The following is a 13,846-nucleotide window of genomic DNA, read 5'->3' on the forward strand; positions in this document are numbered from 1 at the left end:
ACACCTTTGAAGGAGCTCATATAGAAGTCATTGGAGGTGAGCATGCATACATCATGCTATAAATCACTATAAAAGTGATTTATAGTGTCTGTAAAAAAGTCCCAAAAAGTTTAGGTGTGGATTTATATTTATTTATTTATTTTGAGACAAGTCTCGCTCTGTCACCTAGGCTGGAGTGCAGTGGCACGATCTCGCCTCACTGCAAGCTCCGCCTCCCGGGTTCATGCCATTCTCCTACCTCAGCCTCCTGAGTAGCTGGGACTACAGGTGTCCGCCACCACGCCCGGCTAATTTTTGTATTTTTAGTAGAGACAGGGTTTCATCGTGTTAGCCAGGATGGTCTCGATCTCCTGACCTCGTGATCTGCCCGCCTCGGCCTCCCGAAGTGCTGGGATTACAGGCGTGAGCCACCGCGCCCGGCCTATTTAATTTTTTTGAGACAAAGTGTTGTTGTCACCCAGGCTGGAGTGCTGTGGTGTAGTCTCGGCTCACTGCAACATCCACCTCTTGAGTTCAAGCAATCCTCCTGCCTCAGCCTCCCAAGTAGCTGGGATTACAGGTGCCCACCACCATGCCCAGCTAATTTTTGTATTTTTAGTAGAGATGGGGTTTCACCATGTTGGCCAGGCTGGTCTCAAACTCCTGACCTCAGGTGATCCACCTGCCTCAGCCTCTCAAAGTGCTGGGATTACAGGCTTGAGCATCTGCGACTGGACTGGCCGGGTCTATATTTATTTTTAAAGAATTACTTCAGATGACAATGTGCCATAAATTGCTGCTTTGCTACACATAGTTACCATTATGTTGCTCATGTTTTATTGACTAGTTCTTGATCTTGAGGCTTATACCTGGTGTAAGTATGCTTTAGGCATTCATGAATGACAGTCAACAACTGAGCTGAAGGTCATGGGGCACAAGGCTGTAATTCTTCTAATGGTAATGACAGTAACGTAAGTCTGATACACAAGCAGCATGTATTCAACACACTGATACCTGATAGCATGTCAGGAAAAGAGAACAGGCAATGCAGTTTAAGGAGGGAAAAACTGAGAAGTCATAACTACTCCAAAGATGTGAAGGAAACCACAAAAGACATGGACCTGCTTCTACCATAAAAAGAAAATGAAGCACTTCTCTGGGGTTGCTATACCAACTGTTTCAGCCCATTGTAGTCTTGCCTCTTTCAGGGCTTTAGCCACTATTTCATTTCACGGAAAAGCAGACATCTCCTAACAGAGTGACATTTACCAAAAGAAAGAAGGCTTATCAGTGAGAAGCTTAATAAAGAAAAAATTTTATCTATGCTTTGCACAATTTTCTTTTCTTTTTTGTTTGAGACAGAGTCTCGCTCTGTCGCCAGGCTGGAGTGCAGTGGCGCGATCTCATCTCACTGCAACCTCCACCTCCCGGGTTCAAGTTATTCTCCTGCCTCAGCCTCCTGAGTAGCTGGGATTACAGGCATGCGCCACAACGTCCGGCTAATTTTTGTATATTTAGTAGAGACAGGGTTTCACCATGTTGGTCAGGCTGGTCTCAAACTTCTGACCTCATGATCCGCCCGCCTTAGCCTCCCAAAGAGCTGGGATTACAGGCGTGAGCCACTGTGCCTGGCCTGCTTTGCGCAATTTTCAAAAGCCATTATTTCTATTCAATTTTGGGTACTTACTACAGTGCTGGATGCAAAGTTTATGCAATAAAATCTTATTGAATGAATGAATCATAGGATAAATAATATATCTAGTAATTTCTTAAGATCATAAATTCCATTACAGTAACCCCGGTAGGCAACTCTGTAAAATTCTGGGCTCCAAGAAGAGGTCAATGCATGCCATAAATGTGTTTGATCTGCTGTAAAGTATATTCACAGTATTCAAAATGTAATGCTTAAATGAGATAAAACTGGTTGGTTACCACCCCCAAGTTAGCATATGCCAGCCTGCACAAAGGTAGATACCAAAAACTTTAACTGCTCAATTTGAATTAACCAAAGATTCCTTCTAGGAATCTTAAAAAAAAAAAAAAAAAAAATAAGGGTGTGAACACTTCAAGCACTTATTTTCAGATGCATCAACTGACATAAATTAAAAATGGTGCAAACTAATAATTGAACACTAGTAGCATAACAAAATAGAATTTTCACTTTCCACTTTGAGTCAAACTGGTTTGCTCATGTTTGTTGAAATCAGAACTGAAACAATGACATGTATAAAAAGAACAGATAAAAGTGGTTCTTCCATTAAAAGTGCCATTCCCTGCTCTCAGCTGATGAAGGCACAAGAACTCAATGGAACAGTTAGGCAGACTCAAATCATCTCAGCTGGAAGCACTCTCTGCTTAAACATACTCATCTGGCCCACCCTCATTCCAAATTCAGGCACAAATGGCCTCCCCGAGGCTTTATGACTTGCTTTCTTCTTTTTCTTCTGATAGTGTTTCCCAGATTGGCTCCTTGATGTGTTCTGGTAACTGTTCTAACTGTGTCTAAAAAAAGAGAGAAACAAAACTATAATGTGGATTTAAAAGAACTTTTTGGCTATAAATCAGACTTATTAATTTGGTCAAATCCTCTTTACTTTTTTCTTTTATCCTCCTAGTCTTTCTATAGGGTTTTGAAATGGAAAGAAGGAAACTTGATGGTCTACAAAACACTCTCACATATATAATCTGTTTGATCCTCAGTGATCTTCATGGATTGCCACTTAATGGGATTCCCAAGTCTAGACAACTAATATTGAGGAGGGAGAACTTCAGAGGTAGTTCACGGAGGACTTGGGCTGAAATGGCAGGATTCTGTTGCAAGGGGTGGATAGCCCCCAACCACTGTGGCAACTCTGTCTCCCAGTTTGCCACAGGTTAGGGCAAACTCTACTCAGTGGGCCAGGACCAGGTTGCAATGTATCAAAACAACAATACAGAACCATGCCCCACTGCCCCAGCTGAAAGAGGTAGAAATTCAAGCTATACCTTTGTTACTTCCATGGCAACCCCTTCAGGTAAGTTTCGCTGAATATATTCCAAGTAGACATCTGCTGTGCTTCCAGTTAGATGTTCTAACTAAAACATCAAACATGAAAATGATTCATGTATGCTGTTTGTTAAAGCACACCTTTTTTTTTTTTTTTTTTTTTTGAGATGGAGTCTCACTCTGTCGCCCGGGCTGGAGTGCATGTGATCTCAGCTCACTGCAACCTCTGCCTCCTGGGTTCAAGCCATTCTCCTGCTTCAGTCTCCCGAGTGGCTGAGACTACAGGTGTATGCCACCATGTCCAGCTAATTTTTTTTGTATTTTTAGTAGGGACGGGGTTTCACCATGTTGGCCAGGCTGGCCTCGAACTCCTGACCTCAAGTGATCCGCCCGCCTTGGCCTCCCAAAGTGCTAGGATTACTGGCGTGAGCCACTGCGCCTGGCCTCCCCTAAAGAATCTTATATAAAATCTCAATTAAAAAAAAAAAAGGATGAATCCTTTGGTTGATGGCATGGGGGCAACATGGCCCAGAAACCCTCTTCTTCCAAAATGCAGCTGCCTTAAAACCTGGGCTCCATGGAACACCATTGGCAAGCATAGTATCAAAGCAGTATACTTTCAAGAGGCTCACAAAACAACTGAAGACAAAAGGACTAGATTATAAGATACAGTTAGTATAAGGTTTTCTGTGTGTACTATGAGAGATGGTGCCCTCAGACACAGGTGGATAAAATTTGGGTTTTTCTTTTTAAGAGTATGGACTGGGCAGGAATAGTGGCTCACACCTGTAATCCCAGCACTTTGGAAGGCCGAGGTGGGTGGATCACCTGAGATCAGGAGTTCAAGACCAGCCTGTTCAATATGGTGAAACCCCATCTCTACTAAAAATACAAAAATTAGCTAGGCGCAGTAGCGTACACCTGTAGTCCCAGCTACTAGGGAGGCTGAGACAGGAGAACTGCTTGAACCTGGAAGGCAGAGGTTACAGTGAGCCTAGATTGTGCCACTGCACTTCAGCCTAGGTGACAGAGTGAGACTCTATCTCAAAAAGAGTAGGGACCATGACTTTACTATATGTGTGCCCTCAATGACTAGTACAGTACTTCCCATATAAAAGATGTATGAGTGCTTGTTTTAATATTTACCAATCACTTACTATGTGATCAAAGTATTCTGAGTGCTTACATAAATTTTCCATTCTAATTCTCACACTAACCTTTTGAGATGGGTACCACTATTATTCCCATTTTATAGATGGAGGAATTGAGGTACATGTAACACAGCTGTCAAGTGCCAGAATTTGGACTGTGGCATTGGCAGTCTAACTCCAGAACCCATGCTCTCCTTAAGCACAAGACTGTGCTGGCACTAATGGAAGCACAAATGAGTAACAGATGAATGAAAAATCTAATGCTGTGCATCACTGACATGGAAAATCCAGCTAGTATGTGAAACAGTTATTAGAACTGTGTAAAAACTTAACTAGAATTTTTGAAATATGAGCAAAATTATTCCAATGCTATCTTGGCATAATCTGCATTCCTGAATTAAGGTACGCACTACTGTAAAGGATGGCTTCATTTAATTTTACTTTTCCTACCATGACACTTCCATAAACACTAAAAGATATTTACCTTCTGTACAACCAACAGACATGGGCTTGCTGAAAGAAGTCAATCTAGTCAATGTTAAAGTTATATGCTGGTGTGAATTTCTGGTATTTCAAAAATGTCAGAATTTTTCAAATACACTCACCTCTAAACATCTGTAAAGTGTTCTCATTTCATACTGAACTCTGTGCTTCTTGTAAATATGCACTGATTTGAGAAGAGTAAATCGCTCTATTTTCCTTGGAGGTTCGTGTCTGAAATTAATGGACAAAACAAAACCTGAGTCACTATGATAACAAAGCATAATTCCGTAATTTTGTAGGTCAGACTCACACTCAATTATAGGCATTAAGTACCATTTACAGACTTCCATTTGCCAAAACTGTCATTTGGAACAACAATTGCTACATAAAACTCAGGCCAAAATAAACACTGCAGACAGCAATAGCTTTTTCCCACAGGCTCAAAAATAAGCCCTGGCATGTCAAGTGCGCATGCATACACACACACCTGCTGCTTTTACACCCTTTAGTCTTTTATTGACCAAACATATGAATTGTGAAGAGTAGCACTAGTGTGGTGGACACAGTTATAACACCTGCTATATGTCTGTTGTTTTAGGAAAATCTACAGATACATCGAAATAACAAAACTATAGTCTATTTTGGGAAACTGTGGCCTTCTGTTTTTGTTAGAAGGTCAGACTGCCAAAGCCCCAGATGGGGCCTTGTTCAACAGCAGAAGGAGCAGATGACAAGACAAAGGAGACAGTTATGCTTGACTCTGCAGTGACTCCAAGGCTATCTGAAACTTACCTTGTTCAAGCAAGAAATTACTGGGTGAGTGGTGTTTCTTAGGGAAGATTTGAAACAATGGATATATTAGCCCAAAATCATCACATCCAAAGGGTCTAAAACGATTGTTCATTCACCCACTCTACCTCCCTGCTCCATGGAGATCCCAGAAACATGGCCTTCTTGAGTCTCCTTACATCAATGCAATTTCTAGAAAAAGGATTTCTTTCATTTTCCTTGTTTACTCATTCTAGTATTTAAAAACTCCAGTGGGCAGGAAGGCATGATCCTGATTAGGATAACATATGACAAGCTTAAACTCTACCCACCAAGAGTTTCTATCCTACTTTAAAAGTTCAGACTGGGCCAGGTATGGTGGCTCACGCCTGTAATCCCAGCACTTTGGGAGGCCGAGGCGGGCAATTTGCCTGAGCTCAGGAGTTCAAGACCAGCCTGGGCAACATGGTGAAACCCCGTCTCTACTAAAACACAAAAAATTAGCCAGGTGTGGCGGCGTGCACCTGTAGTCCCAGCTACTCCTTGGGAGGCTGAGAACTGCCTGAACCCAGGAAGCAGAGGTTGCGCCACTGCACTCCAGCCTGGGCAACACAGCCAGACTCTGTCTCAAAAAAAAAAAAAAAAAGAGTTCAGACCTTCCTGGGATGAGCACTACTTTCCTGGATGATCATATTATAGCAGCGAACAGGTGAGATCAGGAAAGGCCATACTTACACTTTAATAGAGATACCAAGTTCTTTTGCAGCAAGCACAGCAAAATATTCATAACTGTCCAATACAGCCTTATCGTGACCTTTCACTAAAACCGACAGGCGCTTATATAATGTATCTGGTTCATCAGAGATCGTTATCTACAATCCCAAAGAAAAGTTTCAGTTTTAGTTCCTCTTATATTTATAACTAGCAAATTTAACACATTACCCTCAATTGAAAAACTTCAGAGTTTACTAATAAATGAGGAAAAAAACATTGAGTGACAGCACTGTTAGCTGAAGTGTCTAGATACTTTCATGTTCAGATCTGGACAATGAGCCTCAGAATCTGTTAAAATACAGCGTGAATCAAAAGAATTTTCAAGGCAACCTATAAAATCACTAAAGGAACTTTCCAACTTAAAATAATTATTCAGCTTCAAATTCACAATGAGAAAGGATTTCAGGGTCTCCTAATAAAAAGAGCCTGGTCAGAAGACCTGGACTGAGAGTTAAACTCTGCTAATGGTAGCTGAAGGACAACAGGCAAATCATCTCATCTCACTGCACATTGGTTTCCTCACATATGAAAGAGGGTAAACCTATGCTATAGCCCACAGTATTTCTCTAAGAAAAAAATAAGAAAACACAGATTAAAGCGCTTATTAATTATAAAACATTATTATACAAAGCCAAGCTAGTTCTATTCATATTTTTTATTAGGTTTTATTCATGTATGTTTTGCCTGCCCTAATAAACAAATTACTCATTTCTAATTAAAATGATATGATGCTGACTGTACCTATAACTTCTACCTCTTCCACCCTAATACCTAAAGACCTCAGAAATAATGGGTTTGACACTTCTGACTTTCTTCCAAGAGGTGAATTACCTTCATTTCATTCATCCATTAAACCAGTAAATTATACTACTAATCCGATGATTCAGAGTTAAATCACTTCACTCCTGAAAGGAGATTTACTTACTAGCCAGAAAGCTAGATATCCACTCTCAATTACCCCAAAAAGAGTTGTTGGAAGAACAGAATATACTGATAGCCTGTGTCATGAGTTGAGGGATGAGAAGGGGGAATATAGCCTCAATATTGTTCTGACTGATCCCTACAGGGTGTTAAAAGATACTTTGAATTTGTTAGGAATATTAAAAATCAGAAGATTTCACAAGAACATCTGGATTCAGTTTAGCTTGGAAGATTTAGACAAGCTGGCATCACTAGGTCTGATTTCCCACAGGGCAACAAGTGGCTACAGTCTTGCTTATAAAGACAGTGGCACACCATGCCAATTCTGCAACCTTTTCTTATAGGCCTGGCTCCTGCAGGCATGTGAGTTGCCGACTGGGGCTTAAATGTACTGTCATAGAAATATATCCAGTACTGGCCAGGTGTGGTGGCTCATGCCTGTAATCCCAGCACTTTGGGAGGCTGAGGCAGGCAGATCACTTGAGGCCAGGAGTTTGAGACCAGCCTGGCCAACATGGCAAAACTCCATTTCCACTAAAAATACAAAAATTAGCCAGGCATGGTGGTGCGTCCCTGTAATCCCAGCTAGTCGGGAGGCTAAGGCATGAGAACTGCTTGAACCCAGGAGGCTGAGGTGAGCCAAGATCATGCCACTGCACACCAGCCTGGGTGACAGAGCGAGACTCTGTCTCAAAATAAATAAATAAATAAATAAATAAATAAATAAATATCCAGTATCTATTAAGAGAAAAGATAGAAAAAAAAAAAAAAGAGCAGTAAACTAGACATGTGCACAGACAAAATAAGTACCTACAGACAAATGTCTAGAACTGTAAAATCCCAAACTGTTAATATTTTTGAGGGGTGGAAATGGAAGGATTTTTAAAAATTACAAGTAACACAAAAAACTGGATTGATGAAATCATAGCTTCTACAGGGTTACCGAGTTCCTTCTAGATGTTTATTATTTGTGCTAATGCATTTTCACACTGTGAACAATAAAGCACCGTCCAGGCCCAGGCTCAACACACAAAATGAAAACAAAGACTTGAAGGCTACCAGAAAAATACTTTTCCATAACATAACATCAAGTATTCTACATCACAAATTCTGACAACTCTTCCATTATGCCAAGCTAAAAGCAAGAGACTGCTAATTAGCAGAGTTATTTGGGGGTAAATAATTTATTCTTTTAGAACTTACTTTGATACCCTGAAGATTACACAATCCAGGGAGTTAAAAGAATATATGCATTGTGCATTTGCCAGTATTCTAGGACAAAATTTTTTTATTCATAGAGTGTTTGGGGAAAAAAAAACCCCAATGAAATAATAAGGAAAACCTATTGCTAATGTAGCTCCTTATACCAAGGAACAGGGAGTACGTACCACAGGTTTGGTCAAATCCTTTGGAACATCAACATGTAGGTTTGAAAACTGTACCCACTTCATATTGGTACTGCTATGTGTGGGGAAAAAAAGAGAAACCTAAGTAAAATAGCACAATAACCTATTTTGTTCAGTTTAGCACATCCAATTGTTTACTTACAGAAGAAAGCCACCATTTTTGACTGTATCGCCCTTAGAACTGTTTACAGAAAAATTCCCCAATCCCTAAAGAAAAAAAAGTAGGACATGTGTTAGAATTAAAGTCAACTACCAAACCATTCATAATTTCCACTAAAAACTAAAGGGTTACCTCATTATTTCAGATGAAGATACTGGGGTAACTAAAATGGCCAAATTAGATTTCATTAAAAAAAAAAAAATTAAGGAGGACAATGGTAGAGTTGATGATAAAAAAGCAGTCTCAAAATACTAGAGAATCTCTATTTTAAAGTTTAGGAATAAAAACTTTTTCAAAAAAAACAATTCTCACATTAAAAAAGCTATGAATTATGTAGACATCAAGAAAAAAATGTGACTTTATTTTCCCATTTTTTTTTTACAAATTAATTGTACTTCAGTAAATACTTATTTTGCCTGAATATTTTTAAGCAATAAAATATCTTGTTTTTATAACTTAAGAGTTGGAATAAAAATTCTAAAGTACCCCTCTTTTGATGCTTTCATACATCTTTTAAAGCATGCATATTTCTTAGCTTGGCTGGGATAATTAGCTTATAAATGAACTGAAATATGAGCTGTGACTTATACCCAACATGTTGTAGCATGTTGTGCCACATGCTACAACAAACCCACATTTCCAAATCCTTTACCTTCAGCTCCCCCTGGTGGAATATGACTTTCCAGTTTTAGGAAACAAGCTATACTACTGCATATAACATAACAGCTAACTGTTTTTTCCTGTAAACTTTCCTGAGATTTTAAAGTGTAACCCGAGAAAGTGGAAACACAATAGGATCCTTAAAAACACAATGAAGATGCAAATAAGGCCAGGTGCCGTGGCTCACACCTGTAATCCCAACACTTTTGGAGGCCAAGATGGGTGGATCTCTTGCGGTCAGGAGTTCCAGAGCAGCCTGGCCAACATGGTGAAACCCTGTCTCTACTAAAAATACAAAAATTAGCCGGGCATGGTGGTGGCACGGCTGTGATCCTAGTTACTTGGGAGGCTGAGGCAGAAGAATCGCTTGAACCTGGGAGGCGGAGGCTGCAGTGAGCTGAGATCGTGCCACTGTACTCCAGGCTGGGTGACAGAGCGAGACTCCATCTCAAAAAAAAAAAAAAAAAAAAAAAAAAGGTTTAGCATAAGTGAAGTTTCATTAATACAACTGATGGTCACCTAAGTATGTTTTTGTTTGTTTTTTCAGGGTTTTTTTTGAGACAGGGTCTCACTCTATTATCCAGGCTGGAGTGCAGTTGCATGATCAAGGCCTGGACCTCCCAGGTTCAGGTGATCCTCCCACCTTAGTCTCCCGGGTAGCTGGGAGTACAGCACGGGCCACCAGGCTCAGCTAATTTTTTGTACTTTTGTAGAGATGGGTTTTTTGAGACGGAGTCTCACGCTGTTGCCCAGGCTGGAGTGCAGTGGCGCGATCTCGGCTCACTGCAAGCTCCGCCTCCCGGGTTCCCGCCATTCTCCTGCCTCAGCCTCCTGAGTAGCTGGGACTACAGGCGCCCGCCACCGCGCCCGGCTAATTTTTTGTATTTTTTAGTAGAGACGGGGTTTCACTGTGGTCTCGATCTCCTGACCTTGTGATCCGCCCGCCTCCGCCTCCCAAAGTGCTGGGATTACAGGCTTGAGCCACCGCGCCCGGCGAGATGGGTTTTCACCATACTTTCCAGGCTGGCCTTGAACTCGTGGGCTCAAGCGATCCTCCAGCCTCAGTCACCCAAAGTGCTGGGATTTCAGGAGCGAACCAACACCTAGCCACGTTTTAAAAGCCTATTCTTAGCTTATTGTCCTTCCTCTCTTTACTCAAGATAGAGACAAATCATAACTCTATAATCTTCTTTGCAACAAAAGGGAAAAGAAAAGGAAAAAGGAAATCAGGTACAATACAAGGTGGTAAGAGGTATGTGCCATTCTTCAGACAGAACTGCATAGAAAATTCCCTCCCAACAATTATACCAGTGACTCCACAATCAAGTTGTGCAAGAGGAGCAAGAATATTACACTTCTCAGTCACGTTCTCCCACTATAAAACCTCTGCTTTTTTGTGTTTTTGAGACAGTCTTGCTCTGTTGCCCAGGCTGGAGTACAGAGGAGCATTCTCGGCAACCTCCACCTCCTGGGTTCAAGCCATTCTCCTGCCTTAGCCTCCTGAGTAGCTGGGATTACAGGGGCCCACTGCCACACTCAGCTAATTTTTGTATTTTTAGTAGAGACAGGGTTTCGCCATGTTTGCCAGGCTGGTCTTGAACTCCTGACCTCAAGTGATCCACCCGCCTTGTCCTCCCAAAGTGCTGGGATTACAGGCATGAGCCACCGCGCCCAGCCTTATAAACCTCTGCGTTTAAAAGTGGGAGTCTAGGCCGGGCGCGGTGGCTTGCGCCTGTAGTCCCAGCACTTTGGGAGGCCGAGGCGGGCGGATCACGAGGTCGGGAGATCGAGATCATCCTGGTGAACACGGTGAAACCCCATCTACTAAAAATACAAAAAAATTAGCCCGGCGCGGTGGCGGGCGCCTGTGGTCCCAGCCTCTCTGGAGGCTGAGGCAGGAGAATCACTTGAACCCGGGAGACGGGGGTTGCCGTGAGCCGAGATCGTGTCATTGCACTCCAGTTTGGGCGACTAGAGTGAAACTCCGTCTCCAAAACAAAACAAAAACCAGTGGTTCTCAAACTGTAGTCTGAGGACGTCTGTGGGGTCTCTCAGACACTATCAGGGGGTCCGGGAAATCAAAACTATTTTCATAAAACTAAGATGTTACTTACAACTTTTACACTCATTCTCTTACTAGTGTATAGTGAAGTTTTCCCGTGACAGCCTGAGGTGTGACATAGAAAAAGATTAAATACAGAAGCAGATTTGAATCTAGCTTTTATGAAGCCAGAAATTAAAGAAAGCTGCAAAAATGTAAAACATTGCTGCTCCTTACTCGTTTGTTCAGAAAACATATTTTTCATAAAGTGTTGTAACATGTAGTGAGTGTTACTTTTAAATCAATACATATTCTTAAGTTTTATTTTCCAAAAAGCTAAATATAGATAGCTAAAATCCACAAAAGCAAAAGCTCTTTGGAGTCCTCAACTCCGAAAGTGTAAAGCGGTCCCAAGGCCAAAAAGCATGAGAACCGCTGCTGAAAAGTTTTTGCTCCTCCTCCAAATAACTGTGCAGAGGATATCTAACCCACTCCTTTGGCTTGAGACCTTCCTCTAAACCTGGATGCTAGGAAAGCATCTCAATTTAGTTCCATGGGAAGAGTTTGAGATCTCGCACCAGCTCAGCCTCTTAATTTTCGCGAGGCAAATTTCCTGTCTTCTCTGAGCCTCAGTTTATTTTGCAAACGTAAAAGAAGGGTTTTGGAACATAGAAAGTACAAAATCTTTTCCAGCTCTGACATTCTACGATTATTCTTGTTCCTATCTTTGCCTGGACTCATTAACTTATGTTTAATTCCATGAGAGAATTCTGATAAAACCAGCCCCTTTCTCGTCACTTTCCTGTAAACGGCGCGAGGTGAGGGATAAATATCAGGAAAAATTCTGATGGGCAGAGCAGCTGGTGGCTGGGAAACTTAAAGGCAACTATCCCGGTCAGCTCTCCTAGTCTCCCTAGCCCATCCAGTACCTGCCAGAGGCGCCGGCACACGGCCCCGAACGCTGTCCGCGCCGCCATCTTGTCGGTCCCGACCTCTCAGTATTGCTTCCGGGGTTACAGCGGCGTCCTCAGACCATAGAGTTCCGCAAGAGGAGAGAGTACATCCTCCTGTTCAGACGCTGGAACAACCATAGAGACACGATCCTGTGCTTTTTGAGGGCGGGACAGTTGGCTGGCGGAGGCCAGCCTTGCTCTGGGCGGTGCCTGGATAGTTACCAAGCCCCATTAATGTTTTCACCTTTAAATTGTTGTGTGTGTATACGCGCGCGCGTGCACACACACACACACACACTCTCTCTCTCTCTCTCTTATTTATTTACTTATTTTTTCCTTTTAGAGACTGGGTCTCACTCGGCTGCCCAGGCTGGAGCGCAGCGGCACAGTCATAGCTCACTGCAGCCTCAAACTTCTGGCTCAAGTGATCCTCCTGCCTCAGACTCCCGAGTAGCTGAACTACAAGTGCGTGCCACCACAGCCAACTAATTTTTTGTTTTTTAATTTTTTTGTAGAGACAGGGTCTCGTTATATTGCCCGTGTTATTTTGTGGGCTGGTCTCAAACTCATGTGCTCAAGTGATCTTCTGGCCTTGGCCTCCCAAAGGACTGAGATTACAGGTATGAGCCACCAAGCCCAGACTGAAACTAATGTATTGACACCATTTACTTCAGTAATGGGTGATTTATTTTCCTATTTTTGCATTTTTCAATTTTTTTTTTTTGCATTTTTCAAAATTTTAACAAAATCTATATATGATAAGAAAAAGAAAAGTCGGCCACTACCATTGGGTCCAGTTGCCACTCAGTTACCTTATTGCAATGGCTTTCTAATTATGGTTCTTAATCCTTTCTTCCTTCCCCACACGAATTGGAATTCTTGTGCTCCATCCATTTTGTATACCACTGTCCTACTGATGTTTCTAAATTATTCATTTCCTTATGTTACTCTTGTATTTAGGAATTTACAATGACTAGCTTCACCTACAACAAGCCAAGGTGTTTTGTCTAGTTATTAATGTCCACCATAATTTTTTCCAAGTAAAAAAGTTTATAACTGGGATTTGCTATAATAAAAACTTCTTCAGGCTGGGCGCGGTGGCTCACGCCTGTAATCCCAGCACTTTGGGAGACTGAGGCAGGCAGATCACCTGAGGTCAGGAGTTCGAGACCAGCCTGGCCAACATGGTGAAACCCCATCTCTACTAAAAATACAAAAAATTAGTGGAATATCATCGTCGTGTGCGTCTAGTTCCAGCTACTCAGGAGGCAGAGGCATGAGAATTGCTTGAACCTGGGAGATGGAGGTTGCAGTGAGCCAAGATCGTGCCACTGCACTCCAGCCTGGGAGACACAATGAGACTGTCTTAAAAAAAAAAAAGAAAGAAAAGGCCAGGTGCAGTGGCTCACACCTGTAATTCCAGCACTCAGCGCTTTGAGAGGCCAAGGCAGGTGGATCACTTGACATCAGGAGTTCAAGACCAGCCTGGCCAACATGGCAAAAGCCTGTCTCTCTAAAAATACAAAAATTAGTCAGCTGTGGTGGTGTGCACCTGTAATCCCAG

General features: G+C 42.0%; 1 protein-coding gene across 2 annotated transcripts; it reads right to left on the bottom strand.

Annotated features, from left to right (window-relative positions):
• Positions 1–898: 898 nt before the first annotated feature.
• On the bottom strand, positions 899–12,367 carry MRPS10 (mitochondrial ribosomal protein S10). Of its 2 annotated transcripts, none has more exons than XM_050789504.1 (7): positions 12,259–12,367; positions 8,611–8,675; positions 8,451–8,523; positions 6,103–6,239; positions 4,722–4,830; positions 2,965–3,054; positions 899–2,481 (listed from the first exon to the last, which is right to left on the bottom strand). In XM_050789504.1, the coding sequence occupies exons 1-7, from the start codon at positions 12,304–12,306 to the stop codon at positions 2,398–2,400; spliced, it is 606 nt and encodes a 201-aa protein (XP_050645461.1). In that variant the 5' UTR covers positions 12,307–12,367; the 3' UTR covers positions 899–2,397. The 2 variants fall into 2 exon arrangements, with proteins under 2 accessions (XP_050645461.1, XP_050645462.1); XM_050789505.1 differs by having other exon boundaries at positions 8,451–8,520; positions 12,259–12,343.
• Between the last annotated feature and the right edge of the window lie 1,479 nt (positions 12,368–13,846).

This window comes from Macaca thibetana, chromosome 4, assembly GCF_024542745.1.
Source record: "Macaca thibetana thibetana isolate TM-01 chromosome 4, ASM2454274v1, whole genome shotgun sequence".
In the NCBI taxonomy this organism is placed as follows: domain Eukaryota; kingdom Metazoa; phylum Chordata; class Mammalia; order Primates; family Cercopithecidae; genus Macaca; species Macaca thibetana.

Coding starts and splice junctions, on each gene's coding strand:
- MRPS10 (XM_050789504.1), bottom strand. CDS start 12,306: ATGGCGGCGCGGACAGCGTTCGGGGCCGTGTGCCGGCGCCTCTGGCAG. Junction 8,676..12,258: donor TGTGCCGGCGCCTCTGGCAG/GTACTGGATGGG, acceptor TTTTTTCTTTAG/GGATTGGGGAATTTTTCTGT. Junction 8,524..8,610: donor AAAAATGGTGGCTTTCTTCT/GTAAGTAAACAA, acceptor CCCCACACATAG/CAGTACCAATATGAAGTGGG.